Source organism: Zosterops lateralis (assembly GCF_965231275.1).
Source record: "Zosterops lateralis genome assembly, chromosome: 1".
Lineage (NCBI taxonomy): Eukaryota > Metazoa > Chordata > Aves > Passeriformes > Zosteropidae > Zosterops > Zosterops lateralis.
The window spans coordinates 76825433-76841762 of NC_139762.1; the positions used below are offsets into that span (position 1 = coordinate 76825433).

General features: G+C 35.3%; 1 protein-coding gene across 1 annotated transcript in view; it reads left to right on the top strand.

The window, feature by feature from the left end:
- The window catches only part of CDH18 (cadherin 18), a gene marked incomplete at both ends in the record, with an annotated part of 163391 nt that extends 147559 nt beyond the window's left edge, over positions 1-15832 (top strand). The window contains 3 exons of the mRNA XM_083874826.1: positions 2999-3116; positions 13561-13812; positions 15342-15832. Of these exons, the coding sequence (XP_083730952.1) occupies positions 2999-3116; positions 13561-13812; positions 15342-15832 (861 nt within the window). The remainder of the gene's footprint in view (positions 1-2998; positions 3117-13560; positions 13813-15341) is intronic.
- Positions 15833-16330: the final 498 nt, after the last annotated feature.

Consider the following 16330-nt stretch of genomic DNA (forward strand, 5'->3'; position numbering starts at 1 on the left):
AGGAATGCCTCTGTTATGTGTTTTTCATGTGTATATTTGCTTGTTTATTGATTCAATTCTAAAATGATTCTGAGTAGAATTTAGCACCTGCTCTCTGTCCTCTTCAATTAGTTTTCCTCAGCTCTTGAAATTCTCTCTTCTCATCATGTCTTGCCTTTAAAAAAAATATGACTCTTCAGTTTCCTCCTACCAGTGTTGTCAGCTGGGCTTTACTGAAGCTGAGATTATGTGGCTACATTTTTATTTTAATCATGCTTGGCAAGGTACATGTTAATGTCTGCTAATAGGCTATTAAGTACTTGGCCAATTAATTAGAAAAGAGTTAATAGTACATTTGGGTGTCAAGATGACACATAATTTTGTTTCTCACTGCTGAATCAATGCCTTAACAATCTTTTCCGAAAATGTGTAAACTTTCTGTTTAAAATCAGGTCTCTAATGTTTTGACCTATCCTAGTAAGCATACAACATTTATTTTCTACCTGAAAAAGCATAACTTTTATACTATGTGGTGCTATACTTTTTACATACATTCATGAATTCAGGGAATACTTGAATTTACATGTGTGAAATCAGGGAATATAGACAGTATATTTTGAGTTAAAATTTAGTCTTAAAAACCAAATACTTTTTTACACTAGTCATGTGTCACTGAGGCCTTGATCAAAGGTATTTTTGTTACAGAATGGCATGCTCTTAAAGCAGCATTCTGTAAAATGTCACTGAATGTTTTATGTAACACAGGGCAACAGGATGAAAATTTATCCACCATGCTGTCAAATAAAAGCTGAAGCTGCATGGCAAATCGACTTATATCTCACTGAAAAACAACACTGAGAATTTACAAAAAATATTTCATAAAATAATATCTTTTTTTGTCATGGTCTTAGCTGAAGTTTTTACAGATGGGTATGGTACTTAATGGCATTTTTAGTATTTGAACAATAACAGAAATGTATTCTTTTGAACATATTCTTCTATCACCCTTTTTTTTTGTCCTGCTGTGCCAAATACCATTCCAAAATTATGAACTAAATATATATAGTTAAGAAAATCCTGTATTTCTGGTTTGACATGGTAGTTTCACTAACAGTTGTGCCATCTTGCAAAATTCAGTAGTGAAAAATTAGCTTTTTTGCCAAAATTTTCAACCAGTATTGCCATGACTCTGCAATCTGAAATACAGATATTTCAGACTGATCTTACTCTGCTTCACTTCAGCAAAAAGTGTTATGGCAAACTAGTAAAATATTATTGGCAATCATGATAAGCAGATAGTTTTCTCAGATGTATATAGTCCATGCAATGTCCCTTACTGTATATAGTAAATGGAATAAGCATTATACCCTATTCAGTTGTCATGGTTTAACCCCAGCTGGAAACTCATCCCCACACAGCCACTTGCTCACTCCCCCACCAGTGGGATGGGGAAGAGAATCAGGAAAGTAAAAGTGAGAGAGCTTGTGGGTTGAGATAAAGACAGTGTAATAGGTATGGCCAAAGCTGCACATGCAAGCAAAGAAAAGCAAGGAAATCACCACTTCCCACAGCTAAGCTGGTGTTCAGCCATCTCTAGGAGAGCAGAGCAACATCACATGTAGCAACGCTGACTTTGGAAGACAAACACCATCATTCCAAACATCCCTTCCTTCCTTCTTCTTCCCCCAGCTTTCTAAGGGAAGCATGACATCATATGGTATGGAAAACTCTTTTGGTCACTTGGGGTCAACTGCCCTGGTTGTGTCCCCTCACAACTTTTCCTACACCCCTAGCCCCTGGCAGATGGGGCAGTACAAGACACAGAAAAGACCTTGACACTGTGTAAGCCCTGCTCAGCAATGTCAGGAACATCTCTGTGTTACCAACAATTTTTTCCATCACAAATCAAAATCACAGCCTCATACCAGCTACTGCGAAGAAAATTGGCTCTACCCCAGCCCAAACCAGAACCTGTTCAAAAAATGTATTTGTTTTGCTTCTCTTATATAATGGCGGTAGAGAACTCTGTGGTGTCTTCCAGTTTTAAAACAGACCAAGTCACTGGAGTCTGTACAGTTATGTTTCAGATTCAGTCCAGACAGACTATAGCTGAACGCTGAACAGAAAAATTCTTATGAAAAGAGCACTTTCCCTCCCCCTTTTATGTTTCCCTCAGGATATCTATCAGCTCTTTGCAGCAGTCTGTGTGGGCTTCGCTGCCTATATCACAGGAACAACTTTTATTGGATTCCACTTTAGCACTTGAGTTTCAAGACCCAGCACGAAAATGAAAGCAGAGGTAGAAATACTGTTTGGTTCCACATTCCAAGAGCTTAGATCAATTTTAGTTGAAAGTAAATTTAAAAACCACCAGGGTTTTAGAAGGCAAAGGTCCTACCTTTCAAAAATACCTCTCTCAGACATGGTTCTGGCTACATCCAGTTCTGTTGCTTTTTGGGCAAACTAAACTGAAGCCAGGAGTGGCTGCTGTTCTTCCTGTTCTGTTCTCTGGCAATTTAAAGCTGATTCTTAACAGGAATTTTTTAGCAGAAATATGGTTAACAGAAATATTTTAGTTAATTGTTTTTCCTTATTGAAGTACATTTCCAATATTGAAATACATTTAATTATTAGGACAGCAGGCAGATGACTCTTCACATAGACCATCCTGGTTCAGCCTGTCTTTTTGCTCCATAAAAACAGATATTTAGCTAAAACTGTAATTCAGGATTTCAGCAGGGTACAATGCAGATGGTGACAATCTCTACACCAGGTCTTGACCATGCAAAACATCAGAAAATATAGATCCTTTAGATGCTTTTACCTGGCTCTGAAGTCTGGTTCCTAAAATATTTCCTGCTAGAGACATAGAGTTAATGACCAAGTCATTTTATCTGTTGAATTCAGCAGCAGTCAAGTAGAAAATTAAAATAAGGTAAACTTGAGCATCCTGCTGAGGTCAGGGACTATATGGGTCAAGTTCAAATTTCAACACATTCACTGTTAATTTTTATTTCAGGTAATTCAGACTATCACTGCTACTGACAAAGATAACTCTGCAAATGGTGCAAGATTCCATTTTTCTCTTGATGAAGGGCTTTCTTTGAATCCCAACTTTACTCTAAGGAACAATGAAGGTAAATCAAATACCTAAATCTCAAAGAAATGTGTTTCTGTTTTGCCTGGGATGTCTCAATTGAACAGAACAATTTCCATGCATTTCCAGACAGAAATGGAAAAGTAATATACCATCACTGAGCTGTTGGATATCAAGGACATGGGTACACAATATATTGCAAACTATATTCCATTTTGGATTTATATTCCACTTTATTTTAGCATTTATACATCATACTTTCAGGAATAGTTTTTAAAAGTGGATTAATGAAAAATATGTAAATTTGGCCTATTTTTAGGTGAATAGCACTGATTGGGTACTATCAAAGTTATTGCCAATTATTGCTTAAAGAAGAAAAAAAAAAAAAACTAAGGGGCATAAAAATTGTAATTCATGCTTACTTTTACATAAGACATCAGGAGCAGGTACTTCTCTGGTTCCTAGATGATAGTCTATTACTTTCTGACAATCCTAAGAAAGTGTGCCTAAACATTACAATCAGAAATTTATAACAGATAGGCCCAGAAGGAAAACAGCCTTCAGAGTCCCTCAAATAAGTGTTTCTGAACATTTCTTGAATGAAAAAAACGGTCTAACCTTTCTAAAACCCAAACTTAAATCAGCCTTGCTCTAGATCAATTATTACCTTGCAACCTGATGAAAATAAGAGTAAACTTTAAATGTTTGTCTAAATTTTCCTCTTGAGATTTTGTGTATGTGTATATTGTGGGGCTTTCTTCGTCTGTCCATGTGGAAGTGTGTGGGGTTTGTTTTATTTTACAGTTATATATTTGTAGTTCTGTTGTGGAATGCATTTTGAGATCTTACAGATCACTAGTCCTGTGCAATGCCATAACTCGATCATTGGTATATTTGGTAAATACAGTGATATTGAACTATTCTTTACAGACTTTTTTTATCTATTTGTAAAATCAAACTGGGAAGGAGATTGTATAATTTTCCTAAAGAGTCTGTTCCAGTGCTTAGCTATACTTACAGTAGGAAAAAAAAAAAATCATGCTATTTATTTAGAATACATAAATGGATTTTGCATTTCACATTCAGTTTCCAGAAGATGTCAATATATATATATATATATATACCAATATTAATAAATAATCATAAATATTGAAGAGCTAATTCATATATTAAAAATATTCCCTAAGTGAAACTCCAGTATTTTACAAGATTAATGTATCAATCCCACTCAGATTGTGATGGAATATTATAGAAAAAGCCAGACTGTTGTTCCTGAAATGAAGGAGGGGTACTGTTACATATTTCTGTATTTTAGTCTATCTTTCCAATAAACTCATTGACTGTGATCTCATGCAAAAGACCATGTGCATGTTCATTTCAATACAAGATGTTTATATCAAGAAGTTTTTTTGAATAGTTCTACTAAAATTCTGGTTTGTGATAAAGTTTTTTATGGTTTTGAACGTATTTAAAGCTGTGTTCATTGCTACATAAGTTATTTAACTACATAGATATATAAGAGGGCATGAACTTGTAACAAACATTTGATGCAGCAATATCATGTTTTGGATAGAAGTATTCAACTTTGGATGAAAGCATTTGCTGCTCTTTTTTTTCACTTTCCCAAGATCAGAGAGAAATGACTTAGCAATCAACAGCTGAAAGCAATGTTTGGACTACCCTAGATTGGATTTTAAGAGGCTCCAAAAACGCAAGTTCCAAACTGGCCATATAACTAAAAAATGACTGCTTAACTCAAATCATAACAAGAAATTTATCTTAGAATAAAATGCAACATTATGATTTTACTTGGTACAAGACACTTTGAATCTGTTGTTTAAACATTGTCTTTTATTGGGACCTTTTCTTTGTGACACAGTCTATACATAAAATATTAGTGAAACACTTATGAAGTACATGCACAATATGCAGCTATCAAGCATTTACAACTTTCATATTTCTCATCTGTTTTTATTCAGAAACAGATTTTTTGTTGCTTTCTATTCTAGGAAATTGCAGAAAGAAGGTGGGAAGAAAAGGTTTTTCTTTTGTCTGTGACAAGTTTTTATTTCTGAAAAGCCGTGTTTTTGAGCATCAAGCATTAAAAACAATCAGAATGCTCTGAACAGAAGACAGATGCTATTTTTAACTCTGGATTTCCAATTTCTGTAAAGGCTGGCATTCTGGGAGGGTTTTATTTGTTTGTTTGTTATGTTTTTGAAGTAAAAACCTATAAAAATTGCCTTAAGAGAATTTTTTATAATGTTTTGTAGAATGATATAAAACCCAGATTCTTGATTTCACATAGAAAATGGTAGTTAGTAGTAGCATTATCTGTCTCTACAAAACGGTATTTCTCTTGCAGTCACCTTCTAATTCAGTCATCCTCTCCTTTTTATTTCTTCAGGAGAAATGTTCCATTTCATTAAAATATCAGTAGACATTTTTCCCCCTTGTTTTCATAACCCAAAACAACTGAGTTTTGTTCTTGGACCCCAAATATACTTTTGCATGAATGTACCCCTATTCCTTTATTATCAGTATACTCACAGCAGTGCACTGGATCTTAAAATATTTATTTTTGTATCTGCGCACTGAAATCTAAGTCTTGTACAAGCATAAGATTCTGTAGTTTATTCCTATCTACCTGTATAGACTGCAGCAATATACAACCCAGTATGTGTATGATTCAGCTCAATAATATTCTATGGCTTCAGCAAATAGATATACTTTAATACCTGTTTAATACTAAATAGGTATTAAAGCCTCATTCCATATAATTGATTATTTAGCCAGTTAAACTTTTATCTCTTGGGGCTGAACTTGTGTATTTTCTAAAATACAATATTAAATCTCTATTTGTGGAATATTCACCCTCATAATGCAGAGCTTAAAACTCTCAGGGAAATGTAGGTCAGGATAGAGTCACAGAGCTGTCACAAATATAACATCCAGCAAAATTATGAGTTCCTTGTATCCCCCTCTGTAGTCTGTTTGTGCTACAATTTTCATTTGAAAGGAAAAAAAAAGGAAAATACAGAATACGATAGTTTTTCTCTACTGTATTCTTAAGGTACAAGAGATTCTTTGTTGCTATTTAAGTTTTATTACATATTTTAAAAGTATTGTTCAGGGAAAGTAAAGGCTTATAAATATGAACAAGAGGACAGACAACAAAATGATGCAGCATCTGTGCTCATGTGAGCTAGGCAGAACAAGAGCTGGAAAATAATTTCTTTGTTATACAAAGAAAATGCATTAGGTTGTAATAATTTTCTGCAGCTTTAGAGAGCAAACCCAGTGAAGAAACATTTCTTTTTTGCTTGAGAATTGTACTTGTGAAGGTCTTTCAATGAAAACAGGGTTGTTTACAATTTATTCTGCCTAGGAAATTGTTAAAATTTCTATTAAAACCTGAGAAGCCAAGTATTTTTTCTGCTGTGCTTTTGTATAGATCAGATTCTACATAACTCATTTCATTCTAGTCTGTGTTCTCTTCACTTTCTTTTTTCTATTCTGTGTTCTCCTCGCTTTCTTTTTTAGGATATTTTCATAGATAATTTTGTAATCTTTTTTCTACTATCATAAACTTCAACTTTTTGCCTAATCAGAAATATCTACTTTTGCATATCCCATTAAAAACTTCCCAGAACAAGATGGGGTTAAAACCATCTTCTGTTTGGAAATCAGAATAAAGACGACAGAAGTTCTTCCCAAAAGATCTGTTTCTATGTATTGAATTCTAGACTTGTACTTTTTTATTCTTACCCTAAAAATAATAATATTTTTCCAAATGCTTAAAGAATTGTGGATATATTTGTCAAAATGTTTTACTTTGATGGAAAATGCATCTGAACATGTCATTGTTATCATATTTCCAAGCCTTAATATATAGACACACTTCTCGTTCAGAACTTACATAATACTTTTCAAGTGATGAAAAAAAATTGAACCCTCAGAAAACTGTTTACTTAGAACATTTAAGAAATTTCTGCACTGTAAAGCACTGTTTTGCTGGTGCTATTTTTTATCACAAGATATACAGTTTACCATAGATGCTTAGCGGTATTGTAAATTTCCTGGACAAGAAGGGTTTATGAAGATAATGGACACATTTACCCAACACTGCCAGTAAGATCTGTGCATTCTCTTATTTCAATGAACTGAGATTACTTCTGATAGCAGACTAAGTTTAGCTTACTTTCAATGAAGAACAACTCCCTGGAGAATGCTTAGCATTTGTTCTCCTCTTCTTTTATTTCTTCAGGACAAAGGTTTCATATCAAAAAAAATTTGCAATTTATTTTTCCCCTCTACCCACTTATCTCAAAGATCTGGCCCTTTGATTATTGCCCAGTGATGGAGAATATTCTGGAATTGGAATAAAGGTATGCCATTTTTCTGATACTATAATTCTGGAGGTTCTTTTTTCTTAATTTTGTGTCAGAAGATCTATTAACACCCACAGAAGTGGAGACGTGTTTTTCTGTAAAATCTAGAGCACAATGAGTTCAATGGCATCTGCATAAAATTTTAAATGTATTCATCCACCCATGCCTGTGATATATATTAACCTTTTTCCCTGTGTCACAGATCAAAAAATAGTAAAAAAGACCAATTTTACTCATCGTTGCTGTTATTTAGAAAGAGAGCAGCCTCCAGAGAGTAATTGATCCCATCCCAGTGTGAATTTCTTACGGAACCTTCTGTTAATCACTCTGCCCTTCTTATTTCCAACCATATTGGACAATGTGTCTATGAATTACCTTCAGAGCTTTCATACTGAAAATGAGTATGCCAGGTAAAAGACCATGTCTCAGTTGTTCTAGAACATCTAAAGTGGCATTTAAAATGGTTGAATTGAAGCCCCCACTTTGCAACCCATCACAAGGGGAAAACACCCACATAGCTCCCACTTTCATTTACATCACAGAGTCGTGCTGTTCTGGTTATGTGCTACTCTGAGTTACCGCTGACCTTCTGTAAAATATCATCCTGCAAACAAGACAAGTTAAAACTGGAGAGAAGTGATATCTGAGAAAGTGCAAAGTTAACATCACCCATGATGACTTTAAGTACAGTCCACAGAAGTACTGTTACTGTAAATGGGTTGAATGTCTGAGTAGGTATTATCACAGAATCAACATATGGAAGTTCAAAAGGAATTCTACCATGAGTAAAACAGAAAACCAGGACCAGCTACCCTAGAGGGAAGACATTTTCCCTCTTCAGCCTTCTGAACGCCTCTGAACGCCTTTGAAAATTTTTTGATTTAGAAAAGTTGGCTCTAAGATTGATTGTAAAGTTAGTTTAGTGCATGGTGTAGAAGACGTTCTTTCATTTCTTTTCTGGACTGCAATGTGTTGATGATACACAAACCAGCCATAAGCAAATAACTATATTTCAGGCCAAAAATGTGTTCTATGTTACTTTTAGTTTTTGCTACCCACTGAACTAAAAACTTATAATAGCTTTTTGCCCATTGGCAATAACTTTGAAGCCAGCAAAAAAGGAAAAATATTTACAAGAATTATCAATAAAGAAATTAAACAGAAATGCCTATCATGTAGTCCACATAAACAAATTAACAGCTCCAACTTTAGAAATGTAAGAAATGCAAATCATTCCAATATATCTTCTTTGGTTTTAATTAGTTTATAACTTCTCAGAAAATTTATAGTACTTGAACTGCTGATACAAGCAGAACTGAAAATTGAAACATGCCTGAAGATATAAACAGGATTTTACTTTTCTTTTTAACTTCCATTTCTCTTGTCTCTGCTTTCAATGCATAATGTGTCAAAGGAATTCTCAAATTGTGAATAATAAATGAGCATCCTCCAATGTGCTCCTGCAGTCACCTTCCATGGTGTTATCATTGTATCTCTGCTTCCTTGATTTTCTTATGCCCTCCTTTCTTTATTTAGCTCAGAAGCTCAATGTAAAAAGACAGAGATGATGGAAAAATTACTGTGATAATGGCCTTGTATACAGTGTACAGCCTGACGTAGTAAACTACGACATCTTCAGAGTGTGAAGAGTCGCTGTGTTACAGCCATGCAGCATTTCCCATGGGTAACCTCAAACCCACTTAAGATGAATCTTAACTTCTAGCTGACATATTTGCAGAGAACAGCCCAAGCAGGAGTGAGTTTAGATCATTAGAAAGTTTAGATCATTAAATGGAGCAATGTACAACACAAGGTATCATTCTTTCCCTATGTGGGAGTTGTTAATTTTCCTTAGCAGTCAGTCCTGTAATCTCCAGTGAGTCCTGGATTTTTTCCTACTCCTCAGGGGTGAATTTCACCATTTAAATCTATTGAGATAAAAAGTCTTTCCTTCCAGACCTAGAAAAATGAGATCTGTAGTTCTCATCATCCTATTGCTATTGCTGCTATCCTATATGCTTGCCTTCCCTGACTATTTGCTGTATCTTTTTTTTTCAGATACCAAAGAAATTTCTCAGTACATAAACCCCTGGCTCCCTTTCAAACTACTGCTGTTGATATAACTTTTTTCCCCTTTTCAATAAACTCTTTTCTAGATCATCAGTCTCAGACTTGGCTTCCTATAGCTTTTACAGATTGTGAGATTTTTTTTTGTTCTGTGCAAAGCTCTAAAAAGTTTTTGTCTTTCAAGCTCTTCTCTCAACATGTTCCTATAATGGTTTTTGATAAGGAACAAAAGCAATTAAAGCTTGAAAGCTCAGACAACACAGAATAGTTGTCAGGATGCATTCAATATTGCAGTTTGACTAAACTTTTTTCTATCCATTAATTTTGTTGGCATACCTTTGGATATAATTGTCCTCAGGAACAGAGATCTGACTAGAGCATCAGAGACGTAATTTCTCTGTTGTGGCAATAAGATTGGCTTTGATAATTTTCTGCTATGCTTGGTTCTCAGTAACCTTTGGAAAAGCAGATGCAGTTTCCTTTTCTGAAAAAATGTCAGATATCTTATTTGTAAATGTTTTTAAAAATTTAACGAAAAAAAATAGTATGTGAAAGTTCAAATACTTTACAGTATTTTACTTATATGTAAACACAATACATTAATCTATCATATCTAAATCTGTTATAGAGTTATAATGAGAATAAACACCTCTGATGATATTGAGAACGGAAAATTTCCAAGCCAGTGCCTGAAAAATCATACTTTTAATTTGTGTTAAAATTTGTGAAATTTCATTGGAGGAAAAGCTTTACACTGTTTCTTCGAGAATTCTTGTCACTGGGTATGTTATTACAGAAACTTCTGGGTATGTAATGTAACATCCATTTCAACAGAAATCTACTTACTACTCAAAAGAATACAAATAACAAAAAAAATTACTATGGTAATTCTTTGAAATTAAAAATGTTGTACTGGTTCCCTTTTTTCCTTTGTGTTTTATACCAATATTTCATTGTATCTTATATTTAGTTGTATAATGTTAACCGTACAAGAAAAACAATTAAATATTGAATGAGCAAATACAACATTGAAAGAAAAAAATGCCTATTTTTAAAATCTGTATTTATTCTGTACAGTATAAAAATATCAGTTCTTTGATTGGCAAGGCCTTCCTCCCAGAGAAGCATGGTTTATTTATAGCTTTTCCACATTTTTTTTTACTTCAACATTGAATTGTATAATTTTTTCCATTTTTCTTTTCTTTTTTCTCTTAGCTTTAATATTTTTTCCTCACAATTTTCTTCCCATCTGTCCACATTTACCCTCAAAGCATACATTCTCACATCTCAATGTTCTTTCCTTTACATCTTTGCCAATAGTCTCTGTGCTAAAATTCTATCATTACTGCAAGACCCCTGATCAGGAGTCCTCAGTTTTTCTTAATTATATTAAGGTTCTGATGCTTTTGTTGTCAGCCAGCATTTTCATTACTGCTACTGGAGCTGTGATCTGGATCATCCACTCTTTTTAAAATCTATGTTACAGGCAACAAGCACTGCCCTCGGCCTTGTACTTCCTCTTGACTCTGTGTACAACCCAATGGAACCCAGATTAAAACCCATAATCAAGGGGTTTTTCTCTTTTGAACTTACAAAATAATGTGAAAGCTGTATTGCAGCTCAACAGCATCCTGTTACCGTATTGCAAAAGGAATTTACATGCCATAGTGTGTCATGGTGCACCCATGAGGCTATTTAGGGATGCCTAAGGATCTGCAGACTGTTGGAATAATACTGAGGCAGGAAACAAACCTGGAAACAAACCTCACTCTTGTCCATACTGCATGAGAAGGGTCTCCAGTGTATGTTAATAACAGTGACCGTGCTTGGGTGTTATGTGAGAGTCCTAGTTGGCCCAGAACAACGAAATACAAAATATTTTGGGGGCAGGATGTATGTGTAACAAATAACATTGCAAAGTATGTTATATCATGGGCATTTTATAATCTTTATGGAAATATAATTTCCACAATGTGATGTTCTTATGTTCTGTCACAATTTTTGAGATTAAAGATTTATCTGTTCACCTCATTCTGGTTTCATTAAAGTTCTGTAACTTGAATGACTATAAACAACATTATGCTGACTGGTGTCATTACGTGACTTGTGTCATCAGTCATCAAAACATAACCTTGTAGAAGTAAACTTGATGTCAACAAGTAGAAGCAGGACTCCAAGGCCTATAGCAAACAAACAAACAAAAAAATAAATACCTTATATTGTACCCACTCCAAGTGAAAAGAACAGCACTTCCTGGATTTATAGCAAACTCACCAGGCTGGGTATTTGATATTTCCAAAATGGGAGGAGTGTGGAGGGCTGCAGAGGGGTGTTGGGGGTGTCACTTATGTGAGGAAGTAAAGCTAAAGGACCTCAGTGCTTAGTTCTTGGCTTAGCAGCAACAGCATCACTTCCCAGCTCATATATGTATTTCTGCTGTGAAACCTGTTACCAAATATATTATCTTGTGATATTATGCTGATGTGGGATGATATTATCAGTTTTTTCTAAATATCACTCTCAGATGGTATGCAGAGACTAAAATGTTGACAAAAGTGGGTTAAAATGAATGTTTTAAAATTTTGCACAGAGTTTGATAGAAAGTGTAGCATGAAGAGCAGTCACCCGAAACAGACCTTCTATCCAGTTTAAACAAAAACTTAACTCTTTCATTCAAATGTGTGTGCATCTCTTCAATGGACAAATATATATATGCCACACTGGCTATATTGTTGCACTAGATTTTCAGAGTGATATGGATTTCATTTTTACTTAGATTGAGAAAGCCATTTAATACTGCAGCTACAGTGGTAAGGAAAAATAAGAACATTTCTTGTTTGTTTGTTTGTAATAGGAAGGCAAACCTGGCAGATGTATTTAGTGTTTATCACCCTTCTGTTTGCTAAAAAAATTCCAATCTCATAACCCCACAATTTGGAAACCATGTGACAAGCAATACAAGAAGAAAGCTCTTTTCTTTTAATGTCTCTTTCCATTTATCAATCCCCATCTCTTTTTCCATAACTGCAAATTCTGTCTCCATTTTTTTTTTTTTTATTTATCATGGACTTTATTCAGAGGCTAGTAATTTCATAGTGGTGGCAAAATGAAAATAAATTTTAAACATACGAATATTAGCTATATCTATATAATGTTGTAGCATTTCTTCCCCTGCATTCTGTGTAAGCCTGTTAATTTCTTGGACTTAAAGGGATATGTGTGGCAACTTCCTACAAAGGCCCTTGCAATGCATGTGTAATATGCAGTAGATTTTCCTTGTCTGTCTATGCCAGATGGACCCGTAGGTAACGGAAGGGTGACAAAATCTTATGTCACTATCTCCCCCTTTCTTATTTATCTTTGAGCTCTAATAGCTTAGAACATGCAATATCCACTCTTTTTTCCTTCCTTTGCCTTCCCTTGCCTTCCCTCTTTCTCCAGAGCTCCCCAAAGCATGTCTTTGGTCACTGTCCTCTCAGATCTTTTCTGAAATCTCACTTAAACTTTAAAACTTTTTGCAAACACTAAAACACAAAAGTCTTATTTTAGCTTTTACTAAAGAAATTTTAATATTCTTTTGAGAATTAAGAGGATTTTGTGTTGTGCAAAAATTGCACAATAGGTATCCTCATAATTCCAGGTATTCAAATATCCAGTATCCAGTATTCCAGGTATTCAAATTCAAAACAAGGGTCCATATGCTACCAACTATATCACATGGGATGAAAACACTTGCAAATTGAGCCCAAAATGTTTCTCAGAGTTCACATTCCAAAAAAAATACAAGAGTTTGAAATACTCTTATTTATGTAATTTTAGTTACTTTCCACCTCCTCTCCTTTTTCCTCTATTGACCGGAAAGTCTTCCTGACAAATTTTAATTCTAGATTGTTCATTTTCACAGATTAGGCCTGGCTAGTTTTGAGATGCCTGATGCCTGCATTTGATGGGAAACAAGCCATAAATATTTTCTTTTCCTTTAATTTTTTAATTCACTGAAATGTTACTCTGGTTTTGATGTTGTAGATAATACAGCCAGCATCCTGACAAGACGCAGGAGATACAGCCGAACCACCCAAGATATCTATTACCTCCCAGTCCTGATTTCTGACGGTGGTGTGCCCCCTCTCAGCAGCAGCAGCACCCTCACCATCCGCGTCTGCGCCTGTGAGAGGGACGGGCGGGTGCGAACCTGCCACGCTGAGGCTTTCCTCTCCTCGGCTGGCTTGAGCACAGGAGCTTTAATCGCCATCCTGCTCTGCATTGTCATTCTCCTTGGTAAGCCACTTGCAATACTGAGTTATAGCAATAGGACACGAAATGAAGATGCTTGACTCCAGTCAGAGGGCAGTAGAAATCAGAAGGCTTTGTTTACAATTTGTTCAGCCCTTTTATAACATGCTCCAGTAAGAAGGCACGTTATTGATCCATAGGACTGACACCTCTCCCATTGGCTAAGTAACAGAAATAGCAAACATCTGTTGTTATGGGAAAGGAATATTGTTTACACAAGGTTGTTTTGGGAAAAAAAAAAAAAAAACTGTTGAAAAGTTTCCCTTAGGAAGAGCCAGCAGTTCTCAGGCTCGGAAAATACCAGGTCCACACTGAGTAGTGCTATCATTCCAATGCCTCTTGGAATCTGGCAGGGCACTATGTTTTAATATCGTATGCTTTTGAACCACTGGTTGCCTGCTACTAGGAGGCAATTAGAAACACAGAGCTGTGATTAGAGGGGAAAGGTTTAGCTAAAGTTAATAGGAAAAAATGCTTTTAAAAGTACATTTGTGGATATCTGGAATCCAGTAGATTTTTTTTTCCAGAGTTTATCAAGTAATTAGCACTGCAGATCTTTATTTCTGTAATTTGGAAATATTTCAAAAAGAGACTGACTCTAATTCCATGTCTTGAACAGTGTGAAAAACTATAGAAAATAAATGGGCAATGCTTTTGAAATGCATTATGCTGTAAGAACCATCGTTAGCACTCTACAAAAGCCATTTCTTAATTACCTTTGTGTAATAAACTGATAGCAATAGACAACATAATCCACAGGGACGAAGGGACATAGAAGATTATAAGCAGACTCATAAGATTAATGTTATTGCAAGTGCATTTCCTCTTGACTCTTTTTAGGTTTCTTTATTTTCCCAGGCCAATTCCAATGTTATGCATTAGTTAATATTGTGGTTGGTTTTGGTTTGGGTTTATTTCCTGTCAAAGACACAACTTGCTGCATGCATGACTCTGTGCTACTCATGTGATTTTCTGCATTCTTATAGAGACGGCAAGAAATAAATATTAATTGCAGTGTAATCGAGAGGATATTTTGAGGATTTTTTTCCCAAAGACTACATTTTCTAAGACCTACTTTCCTTAGAGCTTACTTCAGTATTTTCATGTCATAAGGCTGCTTTAAAATATGTAGTTATAGATTAATCTTGTAATTTTGTATTTGATTACACAAAATTGAATATTCATAAGGAAAAAATATAAACCTTTTACATAGTAATTCAATTTATATGCTAAACATTGGTTTTAATGGAGCACTGAAAGCCCCGGATTGAGCTTCTGAAAAATGCCAACTTTAGTTACTTGTTTTTCATTTACCTGAAAGAATGTTATCTCAATTTATCTCCTTTATGAGATCCCTAAAAAACTAAGTAGCAGATGATCCCAAATACCAGTACTGAAAATACCAGCCTGAAAAATATTACACCTCTGTATTTTTGACTTAATGTCTGCTATTTCTGTAACATATTCAGATGTCAACTTTAAACCTACTCTAATATCTGCAGTTTTCTCTTTAGCAATTGTGGTCCTTTTCATCACCCTAAGACGTAGCAAGAAGGAGCCTTTGATCATTTCAGAAGAAGATGTCCGGGAAAATGTTGTGACATACGATGATGAGGGCGGAGGAGAGGAAGATACAGAAGCGTTTGACATCACAGCACTGCGGAATCCATCTGCTGCTGAAGAGCTGAAATACAGGAGGGATGTTCGTCCTGAAGTGAAGCCCCTGTCCAGGCATCATCCCTCCTCAAGCCTTGACAGTATAGATGTTCAGGAGTTCATTAAACAGAGACTGGCAGAGGCTGATCTGGACCCCAGCGTGCCCCCGTATGACTCCCTGCAGACATATGCCTATGAGGGTCATAGATCAGAGGCCGGGTCTATCAGCTCCCTGGATTCAGCAACGACACACTCTGACCAGGATTATAATTACCTTGGAGACTGGGGACCTGAGTTCAAGAAGCTAGCTGAACTCTATGGGGAAATAGAACCAGAAAGAACAACTTAGTTGTAATTCCCAGAACAGAGAAATTCCTTAACGACTGGACAGATAATGACAACAGTGGTAACAAAAAAAGTGAATACAGTACTTGGAACTGAGTAAGTTGTATGCAGTTACTGTAGAACAAGTGCCCTTTTCATATTTGAAACTGGGTTCTCCAATTGGAAGAAAGTCAAATTTTGGAAAATACAGAAAAAAGAATCTATTGTCCCTTGTGTATTTTTTTTAATTGCTCATTAAAGTTTCTGGTACCTTATCTGCAACAATACCTAAAATAAAGCCAAGAAATGACATTTTTATTGCAATATTTGTAACAGCTGCAAGCTGCAGTAAGTTTATGTTCATGTCTGTTTAAGAAGAGAGCTAACAGAGGATCAAATCTCTTGCAGGTGGTTGTGATGTTGCATTTCTAGCTGTGCTCTAGGCCTTGTGATCCCAATGTGAGGCAGACAATGAGGTTTACTATCAGTGTGAGAAGTGCTACCAGTCTGTTTCCTTTACAGA